This window comes from Rhinolophus ferrumequinum, chromosome 7, assembly GCF_004115265.2.
Source record: "Rhinolophus ferrumequinum isolate MPI-CBG mRhiFer1 chromosome 7, mRhiFer1_v1.p, whole genome shotgun sequence".
NCBI classification, from domain to species: Eukaryota; Metazoa; Chordata; class Mammalia; order Chiroptera; family Rhinolophidae; genus Rhinolophus; species Rhinolophus ferrumequinum.
In genome coordinates, this window is record NC_046290.1 from 46,032,777 (window position 1) to 46,053,173 (window position 20,397).

General features: G+C 36.8%; 2 protein-coding genes across 2 annotated transcripts in view; one reads left to right on the forward strand and one right to left on the reverse strand.

Moving 5' to 3' along the window:
* The window catches only part of ZNF366 (zinc finger protein 366), a 289,661-nt gene extending 277,147 nt beyond the window's left edge, over positions 1-12,514 (reverse strand). The window contains exon 1 of the mRNA XM_033111021.1: positions 12,381-12,514. The gene's annotated coding sequence lies outside the window, so the exon portion shown is untranslated. The remainder of the gene's footprint in view (positions 1-12,380) is intronic.
* Positions 12,515-12,644: 130 nt separating this feature from the next.
* Positions 12,645-20,397, forward strand: part of TNPO1 (transportin 1) — a 74,856-nt gene continuing 67,103 nt past the window's right edge. Inside the window, exon 1 of the mRNA XM_033111019.1 lies at positions 12,645-12,801. Coding sequence (XP_032966910.1) covers positions 12,787-12,801 — 15 coding nt within the window. The 5' untranslated portion in view covers positions 12,645-12,786. The remainder of the gene's footprint in view (positions 12,802-20,397) is intronic.

Below are 20,397 nucleotides of genomic sequence, written 5' to 3' on the forward strand. Positions count from 1 at the left end.
TCAGTCAGTTAGGGCCTACAGTAAGTTACATCCCCAGGAATTTGGGGCTTAGATAGGAAAGAAGATGGAGAGTGGGTCCCTAAAGCTTGAATCCACAAAATGGAATGTAAATGTCTTCACCAGTATAGGCAAAGCAAATCCTGGGGTATACCAGGCAGCTGTGTTCCAGTGGGAAAGATGGTCTACAGAAACAGAAGCAAGCAGAGGATCTGACATTGCTGGTTCATAGATGAGCTGTATTCCTATCCCTAGAGGAGGTTGTTCAACAATTCTCTAAGAAATACCCCAGTCTACTTTCAGTAAGTTCTTTTGTTTACCTTAGCTGGTCAGGATCTGGTTTTATTGCCTTCCCTTCCCTCCCCTTTTCCCCCAAAAAATCTAAAATCACACAACTTCTATCCAAAAAAATTGAAATCTCTTATCTTCAGATAATCTCCCTACCAGGATGATTACTTCTCTCTAGCCCTGTCCATCTCTGCAACTTCTATAATACTGCCTTGAGTTATCTGCTCACATTACTCCTTTCTTTTAAACTGAAAATGTTCCATTAGCAAAACTAGTAAAAGATGTACTTGCTCCAGCTGAAATTGACCTGTATGATTTAGAGAGATTTTCACCTTGTTTCTTTCACTTCTGAGCCCTCTCCTTCAGATTTTGTTGCAGAGTAATATAGTTTCCTGTAAAAGAAAATTCTACAGACACAGATCAGTAATATATATATTTCTGTTTTACCTGTAAGATGTGCCTTAATTTCATCTACTCAGATCATGAATTGAGAGAAAAAAACAAAAGATGTGTGCTATTTTATAAGAAATAATCCCTTGAACCAAGACAATTTAAGAAATATTGGAATCGTGGTAAATCATCAAAATAGCAACGTGATGGTGTGCAGCCTCCTAAGCAATCCAAATTCTGGTATTATATCCATTTGTAGCAATGTAATTATTGGAACATACTTCTGAGGAAGGAACACAAATTATTTGAGCAAAAATATTACTAACCAGTATAGAAAAAAAAAAGGGTTAATGAAGAAATGGGAAAGGTGTTAAGGCACATAAATTAATAGCTTATCCACGACTATTACTGAAATTTCCTTTGTTTTTATTTGTTTTAGCTGGTCTTATCAGCTTATATGTCCTTCATAATAAAATTCCCTAATGGTTTTTCTTTCTAGTTTATATGAATATGCATCCCCTCAGAAAAATCCAATGCCAGGATTAGAAAGCTTTCCTTCTGTTTAGTCCTTAGAGACCATGAGATATGTTTTCTACCATAAGCGACACAAGTCCTGTGAAATGGAAGAGAGCTTCCATGCCTTAAAATTCATTTCTCTGACTGTACAATCATTACCAATATAGGCAAATCTAAACTACCATTTCCACTTCAGGCCAACTAGAGAAGAGACAGCCCTCATTTTAGACTTCTTTAAATCTTCCTTGACAGGAGTGCTAGGAAAAGCATAACATACGGAATCACAAATTGGTCTTTTGACAAACTGCCAATCTAGTAACTCTTAAAGGAATAAGAACAGTGAACACTAAGGACAAAACAAAGTTATAGCTAAGAGATGCAATTGAAAATTGAACTAAAAATGCAGAAGAAGGGAGGAAAAAGAAGGAGCCAGTCCAGCATACATGTAACTTCAGAGCCCCATGGGAAAACTTCATAAGGAAATCTTTTATTGCTTTAAAATGCATGAATAAATATCTTTATATAAGAAAGCCCTGGTGGTTTGGTGGAATGCTTTGGATGCCTGGATATGATGACCCCAGAATTTCTGGTGCAGAAATTAAAAGTTAGAAAAAGACTTTCCTACTTCCTGTCTCCAGGGATGATTTATTTTAAAAGATATGCATGTATATTTAATCTGTAAGTTTTGCTTTACCATTCTGTGTTTAAAAATATAACCCTTTCTGCATAATGTCCTTGTTCTATGAAAGCTGCTGATTAATTTGTAAATTAATTTTGTGAAGAATTTTCATGACATATAAAACATAAAAAATTATATGGCAGTTTATGTGGATCAATTTCATGTAATTCCCCATGGGCTAAAATAAAATTAGAACACTGACTCCTAATATATCAGTGGAATTAAACTTAAATATAATTTTTAAACATTGAATTTCCAGTTGCTAACCTTAAAATTACATGCATTGAAATACTTGCTTTCTTATTCCAAATTAAAAATGAAGCCATGTCATCTAACAGCTATTTTTTAAAAGTAGGATCAAAAATTCTGGTTTAACCTTTAGACATATTTATCTCTTTTCTGAAATCCCCTGAAAATGACAGTAAAGGGAAAAAAACTTTAAAGGTATAAATTCACAAGAACAAAGAAAGCTGGAAAGACACTACAGCAAACAAGGAATGTTAACAAATTTGTGAAGATGGAGAGTAGATGAAGAAGCGAAAACTGGTTTACAAGAGCAGAGAAACCTGAAATCTAAGTACCTAAGACCAAATTGAAGCAAGGTGATTTTCTCCCTAGAGCCCAGGAAGGACTCAGGAACTGGAAGTGCTAAAAAAAGGCACAGATGCGGAGCGAGAAAGACAACAGAAGAACAAGTTGAAAATGAACCCTACCCTTTGAAGCCAGATAACAACTCTTCATGTCACCTTAGAAAAAGGAGAGGTTTACTACCTATAGTAATTGAACCAAAAAGGCCCCAGTCATGAGGACTCCAGGGACAGTAGAGGGCAGGAATGAGGCACCAAAATGAAAATAAAGGATTACTCAGAGTTAGGCATAATGAACGAGACCTCACATCTCCATCCCTATAGCCCTTTCCAGGTCCCCAAACATGACGAACCATGTTTATTCCTCTCAGTCAAGACATCAAAAAAGTTGTCAACACTAAAGTTGTCTCAGTGCCCCATGGCACTCTTGAGATGCCTACCTGTCCACAAATTTCTCCATCACAACAGAGCTTCCGATCTGCTTTTCAGTCCCGTAAATGTCTGAATGGAAAATCAAGTTTCACCAGACATTTCAGAAAAATTCCAAAATGAAAGGCAGAGAGACAAAAGTAAACAGAAGAAAAATAACTGGGTGGCGGGGGAGGGAAGGCAATAAGGAGGGGAGGCTAAATACAGGCAAAAGAAGGAAACTGTTTTGTGGGGTTTTTTTAACTCTGATTAATAACCTCTAAGAGATAAGGGAAGACTAACTCAGTCTTTTCCTCCCATGTCCTCCATAAAAGAGCTGGATTTGAGATCCCTTTTAGGTACCATTCTCACTAAGTTTTGCCACTATTTCTGCCTTGCTGGAATGAGACAACCAGCCCAACACATTTTTATCTTTGTTAGAGTATAACACGGTCAAAACATTTATCAAAACAGAAACATTTTTAAAGAAAAAATGTTTGCATTCCTCTATTATATTGTTAAGAATGTTAGAAGTAGCATTATTTTAAATTCACCTGGCAAAAATTATTACTCATTCCAAGCATTAATAATAACAATAGCTGGCATTTATTGAGTGTTTACTTTGTGCTAGGTACTGTGACAAACCCTTTACAAGCATAGTCTCTTTTAATCCTCTCAACAACCCTTATAGGTGGGTACTACTGTTATTCTCATACAGAACAGGAAACCAAGGATTCCAAAGGTCGATTGAAATCTCCAAGATGGTATCTTTAGGATTTGAATGTAAATATGCATGGCACAAAAGTTTTGCTTTTAACCTCCATATTCACAACTTCTTAAAGAAGAAAGGAAATCAAAGTTGTATTGTGAGAGTGCCGAAGGAGAGGGATTACATGGTAAATTGGTAATATGTGTCACTTGACAGGTGGGTTCCTCAATAGTTTTACAAGTCAAAAATAAAGACAAATCTAGAAATGTTACACAGGGAGCAGTTGTTTTAGACAGAGCCACCCCACAGGGCCTTTGCCTTGACAGGGTTTTAGTAGGGTTACCCTGGCCAAGGTTGGGGGTCCTTACTGCTCCTCCAAAGAAACGCCCAGCAAGATCAGAGGTCCCCTGGCAAGACTCTGAACCCAAAGGCCCATCTGCCCTTCAGGAGCAAACTCCCATTAACCAAAAGTGGGGAGACATATGCAAAAGAATCAGAATGTCAGTCAACATCCAAACATGACTACAATGTTTTTCCCTCCAGTAATCAAATTTATGTGGGAAGCTAAATTATAATCAGAAAGTTGCTTAGGGAGCAGCATGAAAACAAAGCCAGGGAGTTAGATTTTCTTAGTTTCATTGAGCTAGTCATCCGTGCATTCATTCATCCATCCACGCAATAACTATTTATTAAGTACCTACTTAATATCTGGTATTGTTCTTAATGCTAAAGATATGATTGTTAGTAAGAGAAAGTTCCCACTTTAATGGAGTCCACATGTTAGTGAAAGGGATGGACAACTTGAGAGAATATGATTTTAGATACTGATAATTGCAGTTAATAAAATTAAACATGGTAGGAAGACAGAGATTTAATAAGGAAGTCAAGGAATATGTAGCAGGATATTTGAAATCTGAAGAGGTAAGAGAGAGAATCGTGTTAAGTCTTGGGGCAGAAGGGTGGCGGAGGGCAGCCATGTAGCAGAGAAAACAGCAAGTCTAGAGAGCCTAAGGTGGAGATGAGCTCAGTCTGGTTGAGGGACAGTATGGCTGGAGCTGAGTCAGCAAGTAGTGGACAGGTAGTAGATGAGGTCAGACAGAAAGCAAGGGCCAAATCGCATAGGGTTTCATAGCTCTCATACAACTTCTAGAAGTTACTAAAAGCCATTGGGGAGGTTTTGAGAAGAATGACAATTGAATTTTCTGCAAAACAGGCCTTGAACTGGAATGAGAGGAAAATTTGTAGTGCTGTTCTTTGGGAGTGGAGTTAGGGCTAGATGTTAAGCTAGGTATGTGACATGTGACAAGTGACAAAGTTCTAGCTAATGACAAATGAAAGTGGTGTGTGCAACTTTCTTAAAAGGAAGGTCATTTACCTCTCCTTATCTTTTTCTCTTTCCCTGTGGCTGGAATTTGGTTGTAAATCGCTAAGCTGAAACCTGGGAATTCATACCGCACCATGAGAAAGAATCTTCACATTAAAAAAGCAGCAAGACAGAAGAGCCGACATCCCTGATAATTATGAAACTTCCAGAACAGTAGTCAACTGCCTGTGTTTACCTGAGAAATAAATTGCTATCTTGTTATGAGTTTTCTGTCACTTGCAGCAGAATCTAATCCAAACACACTTCGTTCTTAGCTTGCTTGAGACTGCATAATGACTAGAAATTTGGCGCCAGGGCATTGACTGAACTTTTCCCACTAGCCACGAGGGAACATACTGGGCCCTATTTATAATTGACAATAGGGACTTCATAACATGGCATATTGCTCAGGTGGTATCCAAACTCCACTTAGTAAGCAGCCCTGATCTATTCACTGAAGTCTGCATCTTTTATTCTGGTAGGATCACTTGGTAAGATGCTGTATTTCTTTGGCTTTTAAGATATGCAGATGCATTCTTCCTCCAACTCTAAAAAGACTAGAACTTAATGGAATCTTGCATTCTTTCTTAACTTAGGACCCCACAACTCTTACAGATGTTACAATCATATCCAGTTTAATTCTGCAAAAGTTTTAGATCCAACGGAGAGGAACAGGTTGAAGATATAAGACAAAAAAGGGTAGAGGGAGATCAAGGAGAGGGAATGGCTTTTGCTGAGGTTAACAACGGAGTGGCTTTTTTTACTCACCATTATCTGGAGATTCAAACAGGTTGTTGTATGTATCAAACAGTAATTTGTACCTTTTCATTGCTAAGGAATAATCCGTGGTACAGATGTATCACAGTTTCTTTAACCATTTATCTATTGAAGAACATCTGGGTTGTTTGCAATTTGGGGCTGTTATAAATAAAGCTGCTATAACATTCATGTACAGGTTTGGTGTGAAAATAAGTTTCCATTTCTCTGGGATAAATGCGCAAGAGTGCAATTGCTGGGTCATATGGTAGTTGTATGTTTAATTTTTTAAGAAAGTGTCAAACTGCTTTTCCTGAGTGACTGTACCAGTTTATATTCCCAATAGCAATGTGCGAGTGATTCAGTTTCTTTGAATCATTGCCAGATATTGGTGTTGTTGCTTATTTTTTATTTCAGCCATTCAGATAGGTGTGTAGTGATATCTCTTGTGGTTTAATTTGCATTTCTCTGATGGCTAATGATGTTGACTTGTTTTCGAATACTGAATAAGCCTTGCATTCCTGGAATAAATCCCACTTGGTCATGGTATATAATTCTTTTTATATATTGCTGGACTTTATTTTCTAATCTTTTAAGAATATTTGAATCTATGTTGAGTCTATGTTTGAGTGTATGAGAGGTATAGGTTTGTAGTTTACTTTTTTATACTATCTTTGTCTGGTTTGGGTATCGGGATATAAGTAGCTATATACAACGATTTGGGAAGTGTTCCCACCTCTTTATTTTTCTGGAAGAGACCGGATAATCGGTATTAATTCTTTAAACATTTGGCAGAATTCTCCAGTCAAACCATTTTGGCCTGAAGATTTATTTGGGGGGAGTTTTTAAATTACGGATTCAATTTCCTTAATAGGGCTAATTCAAATGATCAATTTCATGTTGGGTGAGTTATGGTAATTTGTAACATTCAAGGAGTTGGTACATTTCACCTAAGTTGTCAAATGCATGTGTGCAGAGTTGTTTGTAATATTCCCTTGTCATCCTTTTAATGTCTGAAGGGTCTGTAGTGATACCCAATTTCATTCCTGAGTTCGTAATTTGTGTCTTCTTTCTTTTTCAGTCTTGCTAAAGGTTTGTAATGATTTTTCCCCCAAGAAGATTTCTGTTTCATTGATTTTCTCTACTGTTTTTGTTTTCAATTTCAGTGAGTTTTTGCTCTTTATTATTTCCTTTTACTTTGAATCTGTTTATATCATTATATTTGAAGTGAGTTTCTTATAATCAGCATATACTGGGGTCATGTTTTTTAATCCACTCTGCCAATCAAAGTACAATAATGTTTTTAGACCATTTACGTTTAATGTAATTACTAGTATGTTAGGGCTTAAGTCGGACATTTACTTTTTTGTTTTCTGTCTGTTCCGTTTATTATTTTATTTTTCCTGCCTTGCTATGGGTTACTTGCACATTTTTTTCAATTCCATATTGATTGATTTATAATGTTTTTGAGTGTATTTCTTTGCATAGCCTTTTAACTGGTTTCAACAGGTATTACATTTTATATAAGTATACTTGTATATCATATATTATTCATTATATGTTTTATATGTTACATACGTGTGCACATAATATATAATTTATACATATAACTTATCCCAGTATACTGGTATTGTCATTTTACCAGTTCAAGTGAAGTGTAGAAACCTAATCTCCTTTTATGTATCTTTACCTTCTTGATTTAATAATATAGTTGTCTTAAATACTTCCTCTACAAACACTTAGAATCACATCAATGTTATAATTTTTCTTTCAACCATCAAACATAATTTGAAGACTCAGAAGAAGGGACACCTACTACATTTACTCATATTTTTGCTTAACCTGTTCTTTTTTCCTTCCCAATGTTCCTATATTCTTTATTTTATAATTGCCTTTCTGTTTAGAGAACTTCCTTTAGCCATTCTTTTAGGAAAAGTGTGCTAGTGACAAAAATCTCTGTTTTCCTTCATCTGAGAATGTCATGATTTCCCCTTCATTCCTAAAGGATATTTTTGTTGCATATAGGATTCTAGATTGATAGTTCTTTACTTTCAACACTTGAAAAACATAGTGTTATTTCCTTCTGGTCTTCCTGGTTTTTTATGTGAAATCTACTATCATTCAAATTGTTTTTTCTTTATGGCTGAGGTGTCATTTCTTGCTCCCTGTTTTCAAAGGTTTTTGTTTTGTTTTGTTTTGTTTTTAGTTTTCAGAAGTTGAACTAAGTGTTTTGGGAACAAAGTGATTGCTTTGGGTTAATCCTATTTGAGTTTCATTTGTCTTCTGTATTTTTTTTAATAACAGCTTTATTGAGATATAATTTATATACCATAAAGTTTACCGTAGTTTTTAGTATATTCACAGGGTTGTACAACCTGTACTATCTAATTCTTTCATTACCCCCAAAAGAAACCCTATACATATTGGTAGTCACTCTCTATTTCCCCTCCTCCAATCCTTGGAAACAACTAATCTACTTTCTGTCCCTCTACATTGGCCCATTCTGGATATTTCATGTACACACAATCATACAATATGTGGTCTTTTGCAACTGGTTTCTTTTCTTGGCATGTTATCAAGATTCATATTGTAGCATGTATTAGGACTTTATTCCTTTTTAATAGCAATTAATATTCCATTGTATGGATATACTCTATTTTATTTATTCATTCAATTGATGGACATTTGAGTTGTTTCCACTTTTTGGCAATTATGCATAATGCTGCTATGAACATTTATGCACAAGTTTTATGTAGACATATGTTTTCATTTCCATTAGGAGTAAAATCGCTGGATGGTATGGTAACCCTATGTTTAATTGTTGAAGAGATGACAAAGTGTTTTCCAAGCAGCTGCAGCATTTTACATCTCTACCAGCAATGTATAGGAGTTCCAATTTCTCCACATCCTTCCTAACAGTTTTTATTAGCTGTCCTTATTATAGCTATCCTACTGGGTGTGAAATGGTATCTTATTGTTTTGATTAGCACTTCCCCCATAGCTAATGATGTGGAGCGTCTTTTCATATGCTGATTGGCTATTTGTATAATACATCTTCTTTAAAGAAATATTTATACAGATCCTTGGCCCATTTTTAATTAGGTTATTGTCCTTTTATTATTGAGATATAAAAGTTCTTTATTCTAGATATGTCTTATATCAGATACATGATTTACAAATATTTTCTATCAGATATGTGATTTGCAGATATTTTCTCCCACTCATTGGGTAGTCTTTCCGCTTTTTTTATGATGGTTTCTTTGAAGCATAAGTTTTAAATTTTGATGAAATCCAATTTATCCAGTTTTTCTTTTGTTGCTTGTGCTTTTAGTGTAGTATCTAAAAAATCTTTTTCTAACTCAAGGTCACAAAGGTTTATTTCCATGTTTTCTTCTAAGAATTTTATAGTTTTAGATCTTACATTTACTTCTATGATACACTTCGAGCTAATTTTTATATATCATATGAGGCAGGGGTCTAGCTTTATTCTTTTGCATGTGGATACTCAGTTTTCCCAGCATTATTTGTTGAAAACTGTCTTTCCCCCATTCCATTGTTTCGGCACCTTTGTTGAGAATTCGCTCAACTTTTTAAATCTGTAGGTTTATGCCTTTTGTCAAATTTCAGAAGTTTTCAGCCAGTATTTCTTTGAGTACTTTTTAGTCCCACCCTCTTTCTTTTCTCTTCAGTTTCAAGTCTGGGATGCATGAGGCAAAAAGAAAACCCAGGGAACTAACCATCTTATTGTTTCTTGGGTCTCAAGGACCCTAGCTGGTCTGTCTTCTCTCCACCTTTCAGAGTCTCCTTATATATGTTTTCTATGTAATGTTCAGGGCTTTTAGTAGTACTTCGTGGAAGGAATAGGGAAAAGTAGGTCTAGCCCATCTTCCCAGAAGTTGAAGTCTAAGTAGACTTTTTTATCAATAGAATCATATTTCAATCACTAGGAGATATTAATAGTTAAAGGAACTTTGAAGTTAATCCTTTCCCAGTTAATAATAACTCTTTATCTTTTTTGTCCATTTAAACTATAGATTGGGTTTGCTTTAAATGAGAAATGCCTATAGATAATTTACATATTGCTGAATATTGACAATAACTGCCCTCTTCCAAAGTCTGAATTAAATTCTTCTAAATAAATAGTTTTTTAAATGTTTTTTCCTTAATGCCAGTCTAAAGATTTTTCAAGGGATAGCAAGTCCTTAAACTGTCTAGTGTCAAAGAATATACTGAGAATTCCCACATCTTTCCACAAGTATGAGATGGAAACATTTCTCAGAAGTATTCTATTTTAGAAGTTTGCCTGTATCTAAAATATTATTTCACGTCTCTTACTGAGTTTCTGTATACTCACCAATAATTGCCTATTAAAATTATTTATTTAACAATTTTTGGATTTTCAGGTCTATTTTTTTCAATAGCCATTCCTCCTTCTCAAACATCTGTTCTTTTATATGTATTAATATCTAAGAATACTACCTTTTATTTCCCTCTATCTGCCAGGTACTCTGCTAATGAGCTTTTAATTTCCTTTAATCCTGTTTAAGACAAGGAAAGTGAAGCTGGGAAAAACTGAACTGAAAACACCCGTAAGTGGTAAAGCCAGCAACTAAGTACAGGTCCTCTGCCTCCCAGCTCCATGCTTGTTTTGATAATGCCACATCTGACAGAATAAGCATCTTTCCCTTCCAAGGTGTAAGTTTCTAGGTATGTTTTCTCCCTTAATGTTATTTTGTAATTCTACTATTCTTTAATTTTTATCTTGGTCAATTTTTTTCACCTAGGGAAAAAAGTTTAATATAGAAATTTAAAATATAAGTTATCTGTAATAGATTTTGAGGTTAAAAATCAAAGTTTATTTACTATTTTTAATTCAGTATATGTCACTTAAGAATACAAACAACTCGTCTAAGTTTTACTACATGAGCGTTGCTGTATTGTATTTGGGTAAAAAGAGAAAACACTACTAGGTAGCTGCTATTTTATATGCAAAGTGTACAAAGAGAAAACAACAGAGGCGCCGAAAAAGTGAAATAAAATAAGTTGTTGTGTTACTAAATCCTTGTTAATAGCAAGATTTACTGTTTAAAACAGATATTCTTAATTTAACCAAGGAGATAGAGACAAAAGGGCTACAAGTCTAAGCATCTCTTTGTTCAATGCAGAACTATTTTATACTAAAATTTCAATTCACTTTCATTCAAACTTTATAAATGAAAGGATATTTGATTTTCCTAATTTCGATATCACAACACTTGATAATCAATATTTTTTTCTTTCAAAATATTTTGGCCAATAAATCCTCTTACATATGCTAATAATACTTCACTTCTTTTCAACTCATCTCAATTTTTTCAAACTATTAATCAGGTGAATTCCTTATTAATTGAGTTGTAGTTTCTTACATCAGTCATTATTTGCTAATCCTTTACATTTGGAAAGTATTATTCTTATTTTTCTTTAGCAAAGTAAAATGCAGATACTTCACCTGATTTGTACAGATCAAGGTTCCCTATTCCAAGAAGGAACTTTACAAATGCTGAACTATCTCCTGTTTATTATCTGGATAAATATAAATTTCCCTGCAGATATACTAAACTACAACTTAGGAAAATTTACCTTGTTGTTTTTCTTAGTAATCTATTCCTGGGGGGAGAAAGGGGAAGCTCTTTTTGCCATACTGGATACTACTGGATACTACTGTATCCACTTGCTAGCAAATTAACATTAGAAAACTTTGAAATCATGAGTATTTTAGTTATTTGAAATATTTTCTCTTGCTATGTTCAATTTTCTAATGATAAAAATGGTCCTTTTATACTCAAAGCTTAAGGTAAATAAATGAGACGTTTTGCAAAAATAACTTGCTGCAAATAAAAATTACTAACAAGTTGAACAAATAAGTTGTGTCAGAATACATTTTAAAAAACACTTTCTAGTATTGATATTATAATTTTATCCAGAATATGCCTGGAAGGCAACAACTGCTACACATTTTCATAACGTAATATATATATAGCACTTGCAAGTAAGATACTCAAAACTGCTGGCATTTTTACACACATTGATCATGTGAGGAAGAATATTATCACAGGCATCATCATCTTAGAAAAGAATGATCATCCAGCTATGCAAATTTAAAATATTCATATATAGTAAATTAATATATAAGAGTAATGTGTATGTAGGAAGGGAACTGATATTTATTTTTCATTGCATTATTAAAACTGAGTATACAAAAGCTCTACCTCTCCCATTTTGAATTATTTTCTGTTCAGAAAATAGAAGCTATTTTAATTTCTCGTGATGGCCGGTTAGGAAGAGGGCATGATATTTCAGCAAGAAACTACAGTTTTATATGAATACACACCTGGAGACGTAAAACTTAATTTTATAAATCATTTAATGTTACCTACATAGCAGTTGTTATGCTAGATACAGCATACCTCAAAAGCTTATCATGCAATATTAGCAGGCAGCTGTCTGCCTATTTCAACTGAAGCCATTTCTGCTTTTTACTAGAGACATTGGAACTGTATTATTGTGGGATATACGGCACTTTCGGTGTGAACTAGGCTCCTGGGGCAGGACTGTCACTTTAGAAGTTATCCTGGGGTACAGAAGTTAGGAAGGGCTAGGGTCATCATGCTAAGAGGGCCCTGACAGCCCCTAGACAACCACACTTACAGGGCCATTTTGGTCGAGGCCTCACGGTGCATAGCAGCGTCGGCGGCGGCTCCTCCTGCGAGCTCGAGGCTCGGGCCAGCGCGCCAGCCGCAGGGGGCGCGAGCGTGTGAGCCCCGCGGCGGGCCGAGACCGGACGCCTGAGGCTGCAGCGCAGGCTTAGAAACCGCTGCGGCGAGCTGCCCGGCGCAGGTCCGCAGGCGGGACAGACCTGAGCCACCGCTTTCCTGGTCGGGGCACCGTTGCCAAGGCGACCGCCGCCGAACGTTCCCGCGGTGGGCCCCGCCCCCTGGCCAATCGTACCAGCGCTCGCCGGAGTCCAGATTCTCTTTGTTCCGCAGCCATTTCAGGCCTCGGACAGGAGGCAGCGCCGCTACGGCAGACGGCCCGAGCACCGGAGGCCTCTGGGATGGTGTGGGACCGGGTAGGTGGCGTGAGGGTGCGCGGCCCGGGACTGGAGGGCGGGAGTGGAGGCAAGCTGTTCTGAAGCTGGCTGACAGGTCTCGGGGAGAGGCGCCGAACTCGCCGCCCTCCGGGTCCCCGCCCGGCCGTTTGGAGCCAGGCGGCGGCGGCTGCGCGGTTCGAAGCCCAACAGCTGCCGGCCCCGGCGTCCTGCGGGACCCGGGCGGGCGGCGGCTCCTCAGGTGTCCGAGGTTAGGGCCTAGGGCCGATTACGGCGGCGGGAAGGAGAGGGTCTGCTTCCCGGGAAGCTTTCGCCTCTGCCAATTAAAACGCGGCATTTGGAGGCCCTGGGTCCCGCAGTCGCTGCCCCGGGACGGCTGCTTCCTGCTGGTGCTGGACACTGTCGGGCGCTGCCCCAGATGGCCGGTCTTTGTCCCCGCCCGGCCCCCTCTACCAGGGAGTCCCGGGCCCGTACACGCCGTCGCTTCCACACTCAGCTGATCGCTTTCTCCAGGCAGTTCTTTCCCCTTGGGGCCTCCTGGTTTCACGACATGTTTACATAATTTTAACGTTTGTAACTGGGTTTTGCGTGGGTTTGTTTTCTGCCCTTCTACCCTTTTGTACTTCTCCCACGCGAACATGCAACAGGGGACAGCTGCTGAGGAGCAGACCGGCTACCACAATCAACCTGTTTGGGGAATGGCGTTCTTCCTTTAAAAATGATCGCCTGGTATTTGTTTACAGATTTTAAAAATCAACTGGATTTTGCAAGGATTGCTTACGATTTGGGCACGTTATCCTAACAATCACTAATCATTTTGCTCCATCAGCAAATATAAGTGTAAAAATTTAAAGTTGGGGGCTAGCCGCAAATTGATTTTAACAGTTGTATTAAGAAGCTTAATAATAATACTGCTTTGAAACAGTGATGATTTCAATGATGAAGGCATAAAGAGTACCCTTTTTTTACTCTAAAGAAAAGATGTTTTTAAGATACAGATTGAATCGTGTAATAAGTATTCTCATAAATGTAAGTTTGTAAAATGACTATACTGATGTGCTCATTTTTAGGATAACAAAAGTTCCTTTTGGAATTTGTTTCCCTGTTATATCTAAGCTTTCATATTAAAATGGTAAATAAGTTATATTTAGTGAAGCAGGGGAGGATTCAGTGTTTTGGAAAAGGATTCTGTTTTCCACTTTAACCCTGACCTGCACTCCATTCTTCTTAGAGAATGGCTCCACCAAGTTGAAAACTTGTAACTGCAAAAGAGAAATACTAGTTTGAAAGTGCAGATTTCTTTTTTATTCCCTGGCATATATAATGCATAACAGATCGGCAGTACGGTTTTTACTTCATGTAATTTAATATGAGTCTAATGAACTGTTAGTGCTCCATTTTCTTTTTCTTAAAAGCCCCTCCTTTCTACCACCCCGCATCAGTCTTGATGTGGTTACATCTTTGTGGGAAGTATTCACACACTATTCCTCCCACTGATATTTCAGTCTATTAAAGTCTTTTAAAGTAATCAAGCATATTACCATTATGTGTTGTGACCAGGATAATATTTTGGTAAAAATATATGATTCTGGTTGTAAATATTTCCATTATCGATACTTGTTACTGTATTCATTGTTTTTATGACTAGTTTTTCTTCATATAATGTTAAAGCCATCGCATGAACTTAAGTTTTCTAAATACTGAAAATGAACTGCATTGAAATGTCAATGTACTATATTTAGAAGAATTTCTTATTTTTAACTATGTTGGATTCTGCAAGTACTGTTTTTAAGAAAAGAAATTTGGTTATAAAGGAAGCCAAATCAAGTGATATATGTAATGAAAAAAATTTATCAAATATAAACTGCAGAGGAGCAGAACAGTAAGTTAATTTTATTACCCAGGGTATAAATTATGAATATTTCTTTCTGGGATTGATATTTGAACATATATTTTTGCCAAAAAGATCTTGTTCCAAAAGAAAAAAATTTGTTTACCAGCAAAAGGGTAAGAAAGCCGAGATAATCAAAGTGGTTGATTAACCAATTAAGTTTTCAAAAACAATCGAGAATAAGGACACCTTCAAAATGGAAGAATCAGAGATTTCAACTTACCCCAGATGTTGGGGATCTTTCTTAGTCCCATTCAGCCAGTGCCATGTAGACATCTGGAGTGTTGGCAGGTGAGAGTGGTCTCCTGGGTTGAAGAGGGGCGAACTTTACAAGGGAACACAGGTGTTTGCAAGAGTGGTAACTAGATTTATAGTTACATGGATGGATGTGAGTGTAAGAGAGTTTCTAGAAGCCACATTTGGTTGCTCCAAGACCTCCTTACTAGAATTCTTGAAAGTACTGTCAGTAGGTATAATAAGGAAGAATGTTAGAGTTCCAGAATCTCAATGGTTTAATGAGATATTGGAACAGGAAATAGGAGTACAGATTTGTCTTAGAGTTTTCTGAAATTGATAGAACCCATACAAAAATCGTGGCATCTTATTTCAAAGTGTCACCCGATGGCAGAGCAAATATTTGAACTCAAAACTAAAAGAAAGCTAAAAGAAAGCTGATAACTGAAAGAAAGACCACAAGATTTGAATTGACATATGCCTTTTTAATGGTTAAAATTTGAAAACAAAGCAGATGTTGTAGTGTAGCAGTTAGGAACAGGAGCTCTACAGCCAGACTTCTTGTATTCAAATCTTGGCACCTTCCAAAATACCTGTGTGATCATGGGAAAGACACTATCTCACTGTGCCTTGATTTCCTCATCTCATAATGTTAGGAGGATTAGATGAATTAATACAATAAGCTCATAGAATTGAGCCTGGCATGTTGTAAACACTCCATAAATAATTGCTATTATCATAATTGTCATGATCATTGGTATTTTAGAAAACTGTAGAAAACAACCATAAAATAATAATCACTAACATCAGGACTATGAGAAAACTGCTATAAATGCTTTGGTACATTTCCTTGCAATGTTTTTCTTAGTTTTTCTGATTTTTACACAGTTGAGAACCCTATGAATAATTTTACATTCTGCTTTTCTCAACACATTAAGCATTTTCTCATGCTATTAAATTATTTTGTCAACATCTTTTTAAATAACCACATAACTTCTGTGTGATTTCTCATAATTAAACATTTTACTGTTGGACAGTTAGCAAGTTTCTAATTATTTTTGCAGTTAAAAGAAACATGACAATGAATATCTTTGTACCTAAAACAATTTCTGTGTTCTAGATTATTTCATTAAGATAGATTCCCCAAAGTGAAAAAACTGGGTCAGAGTATATGAACATTCAAAGCTCATGGTCCGTAATTGCCAAATTTCTTTTACTTAAGGGAATTTAATAATGGACTTAAATTGGGGAGCTGAGCATTTATTGCTCTTATTGCTTGAGATGGGAGGGAAGAGGGAGTTAAGTACCATTTTTCCATGTAATATACTGGGCATTTTTGTAGGCATGTTACTTTTACGTACATTATGCTCATTATCCTAGCCCTGTGTTACACTAAGGGAGTAACTTCCATTTTGCTGATGATGGGAGAACTGAAGTATAGGTAGCTAAGTACTTGGCCCAAGGTCTCAGAGTGTTCAAGGCTGGATCTAAATCTAGATCTGCCTGATTGCAAAGCTCATGATCTTTTGTGTACACAATTTTATGTATTATACATATTCAGATCCTTATAATGAATACGTAAACATTGAATGAATACGGAATCTTATAATGAATCTTACAATTCACGATAACATAGTGAATCTAACTGTAGCTCATAGACCATATTAAGATAGTGAAACTGAGCTGGAAGTAATGAATGGGTAAATTAATTAAACAGGGCTTAACTATCCATGTACATTTTAGAAAAGGGGGAAAAAAGCCCTTACCTGGATGAGATGTAATTTGTAATAAATATATAAAGCTGGTTTCTAAAATGAATGCAGCAAGCATATGTGGGTGAAACATTCTTAGTAATGACAACACAAATAGGGGAGAGAAAAACAAATCCATCAAATTTGGGGTTAAGAGAAATGACAAATGCCCGTTAAATAACTAAACTGAAAAATACACTTAGTAAAACCCCTGACAAAGTAAAATGAAAGTCAAAATCGTATTAGATATAAACAAAAGTATAATAGAGATGTCCCAGGTAAGGAGTATAAGATTACCCACAAGGGGTGGGAGGTTAATTTTATACTGAAAACTTTAGCAAATTAAAAAAAATTGCGTTTTTATAGTTGACTGAAGCACTCTGAAGCCATTAATAATTATCAGTGGAGCCCCTTGATCCTCAGGTGCAGAAGTTACTGACATCGATGAAAAGGTTGAACCCAGAAAGGCCAAGATTCCATTGTTTCGGTCTTTGCTAAAGACGAAATTCAGGAAGAGGTATATTTCAACAAATCATGAACGGACTAAATAGATGCACATAAATTATCAGGAATAGGTGGTATCCACCAAAATTGTGAAGAAAACGAATATAAAACATTGATCATTATGCTGTCATTAGAAATAATGTTTTTGAAAAATACTTAATGAAATAAAAAGACAGTTTATTTTCACTGGCTAATAAGAAAACAGGAAAATAATGAGAAAGATGGCAAATTATGAAAGACTTCGTGTGCCATTTATTCATTAACTAAACTTTTATTGGTGCTGGGATTGTCCCTTGTCCTCAAGAGATTTACATACTAGTGGAGAGAGAGACATGTAAACAAAGAAGTGCGATGAAGTATAGTTACAGCTTTCATAATAGTAATAAATCTGTGGAGGCACCCAGGAAGGCTAGTCACAGCTTTCATGTAGAGTGAGAGAAATGGTGCAGGCATTTCTGGGGACTAGGAGCAGCGCTTCAGCGAGTATGTCAGCAAAGGTAAGGACCTACTGTGTTCTTGAAACTCTTAGGCAGTTCAGCGGCCCTCCTAAAGCGGGAGTCTACAAACTTTTTTTGTAAAGGACCGAACAGTAAGTATTTTCTGCTTTGTGGACCCTACCAGCTCAGCCATTGTGTGGCAAAAGCTGTCATAGACCTTATTGAAACTAATGGTGTGACCAGATTTGACTAGTGGACTTTACTTAGCCAACCTCTAGTATATAGTAGAAGGATTTGAGGAAGAGATAACTAACTGAGCCTGTGTTGCCCTAGCACCAGCCATTGAAAAATGTGAAAGGAGAAATTTACAACATTGGTTTGTGTGACTCATTAAGAGCAAAATAAAATAGAAAAATAGATTATTTTTAAGCACTATGAAGCAATAAGAAAAGAACTCAGGTTTTTAAATGGGTAGATTCACAGAAGAGGAAATACAGTTAGCCAGTAAGCAGGAAATAATGTTCTACCCCATCAATAGGGAAATGCAAAGTAAAACTGAATATTTTTTTACCCATCATATTGGCAAAAGTGAAAAAGTGTGTATTGTCAAGTTTGTAGGGAAATTCATACATTGAATAAATCAGCACAGCCATCTATTTCTTAGAGAAACATACGGGTATATCAGGAGTCAGTTATATTCAATATGTCTGTCAGTAGCAACAGAACCTCCAGACTTCCAGGTCACCTTTCATCTCCTGCTCTCCAGTTCGTAAAAGGGTCTATATTTGTCTGCTTTTTTTAAGCCCCTTCCCAACTCTTCATATTCTTTTGCTGTGCCTGCCGGAATTCACAGTCCATCATCTGCAAAACCCAGTCTCAGCCTATACTTAAACATTCCCTTCACGCTGTACGTAAGTTTCAAGAAAACTGATAGATGGTATATCAAAATCTACAGAATAATAAACTTCTAAGTAAAGAAAAAAAATTCCCTTCACTTTCTTGCTCTATGGAAACCTGACTTTTTACATTGTCCAGTTTAGATGTTGTTGTTCTTTTCCGTAGCTCTCCTTATTACTGTTCTAACAAGTAACAAAGGTGTCTGCATCTTTTTGCTGCTTTCAGACTATTCTCCCTTCTCCCTAAACATCTTCTTCCTAAAAATCCTCATTTTGGGGTTATTTCATCAGATTATGTAATCCACTACCCCTCATGATTACTATCAACTACTAACCTCCAGGTCCTTAGTACTCATTTCTCAGTTATTTTAGCTCCGGGCTCACGGCCTTCTCTCTCTAATACCACCTCAATCTTTATATTGAAATTGCAGAGTGTACATAACTGATCTTTCCAGTACCCTGACTTGTTTTCTAGACCTTTTCTCCAGTGATTTTCCTATGTACCCTATCTCTCAGTCACTCACTCCATCGTGATACCCTCTTGCGTTGTCAATAACTGCAGTCCCTCCATAATTACCATTTCATGTATTTTACTATGTGACCTTACTTCCTATTTTTGTAGTTCGCTCCTCCTAGTTAGTGTCTCAGCCCCAACCATCTTTTGACGCCAGTGGAACCTCCAATCCATTGATCCTATTACCTGTGTTTCCCCGAAAATAAGACCTAGCCGGACCATCAACTCAAACGCGTCTTTTGGAGCAAAAATTAATATAAGACCTGGTATTATATTGTATTATATATTATATTTTATTTTATTTTATATTAGACCCGTTCTTATAAGAAAGACTGGGTCTTATATTAATTTTTGCTCCAATAGACGCATTGAGCTGATAGTCCGGCTAGGTCTTATTTTTGGGGAAAGACGGTACTATTTCCTGGCCACTCACCTCTTGATGTTTTGATTCCCTTTGTTACTCAGCTTAAATTCCATGGTTAATCATTTTAATCACTGCTTTGGATCCTCTCCCTTGCTCTTTGCATCCTTGGTAGATCCACAGTCCTAGTAGTTACACCAGCTCTCTGCTTTCTTTGCACCTGCCCCTATGTAACAGTGTGGCTAGAAGAAAACACACAACTACCCACAACCATGTACCTCAAGTGGGTCCTAATGCTGCCTGTTGATTATCCTTTATTTTCCTAGTCTGTTCACTTCCCCACTCTCCTAAATGACTATTTCATACCTTCTTTTCTTCAAACCTGCAACATCTCATCTTCATTTTCAGCTCATGACATTGGCTCCTACTTTGCTAAGAAAATTGAAGCAGTCAGAAAATTTCGGGACTCCTTCCACCCCATGTGCCTACCAGCATCTGTGCCAATATGTGCTATTTTTCTGCTTGTTATCTTAGATTAAGTGTTCATGTCCCTGTGTCTGCTTTTGTACTAGATCCCATCTTCTCCCATCTACTCCGTGACATCGCTTCAGCTTCTCTCCTTCCACATCATTTTTTTTTCTTTATCGGATTATTTCTATCAGCTATTATTTCTCCCTTCTTTAAAAAAAACAAAAAAAGTGGAAAAAACTTGACCCACTCTTTACCACCTATTCCCCCCTTTGTCTTTGTTTGTTTGTGTTTTGGGTTTTTTTGTGGGTTTTTTTGTTTCCTTTTGCAGCATTATTCCTCGAAAGAGTTGTCTACATTGCTATTGCCAAGTTTTCTCCTATCATTCTCTATTAAACCCACTTCCAGTCAGGCCTTTGTCTGCACCATTCTCACACACACAAAATCTAGTCCTTACAGTGGCCTACAAAGCTCTACATAATCTTTTCAACATACTTCCCTTTCACTTCACCTTCCTGACCTCATGCTCACTGGCCTTGTTATATCATAAATATATCAGAC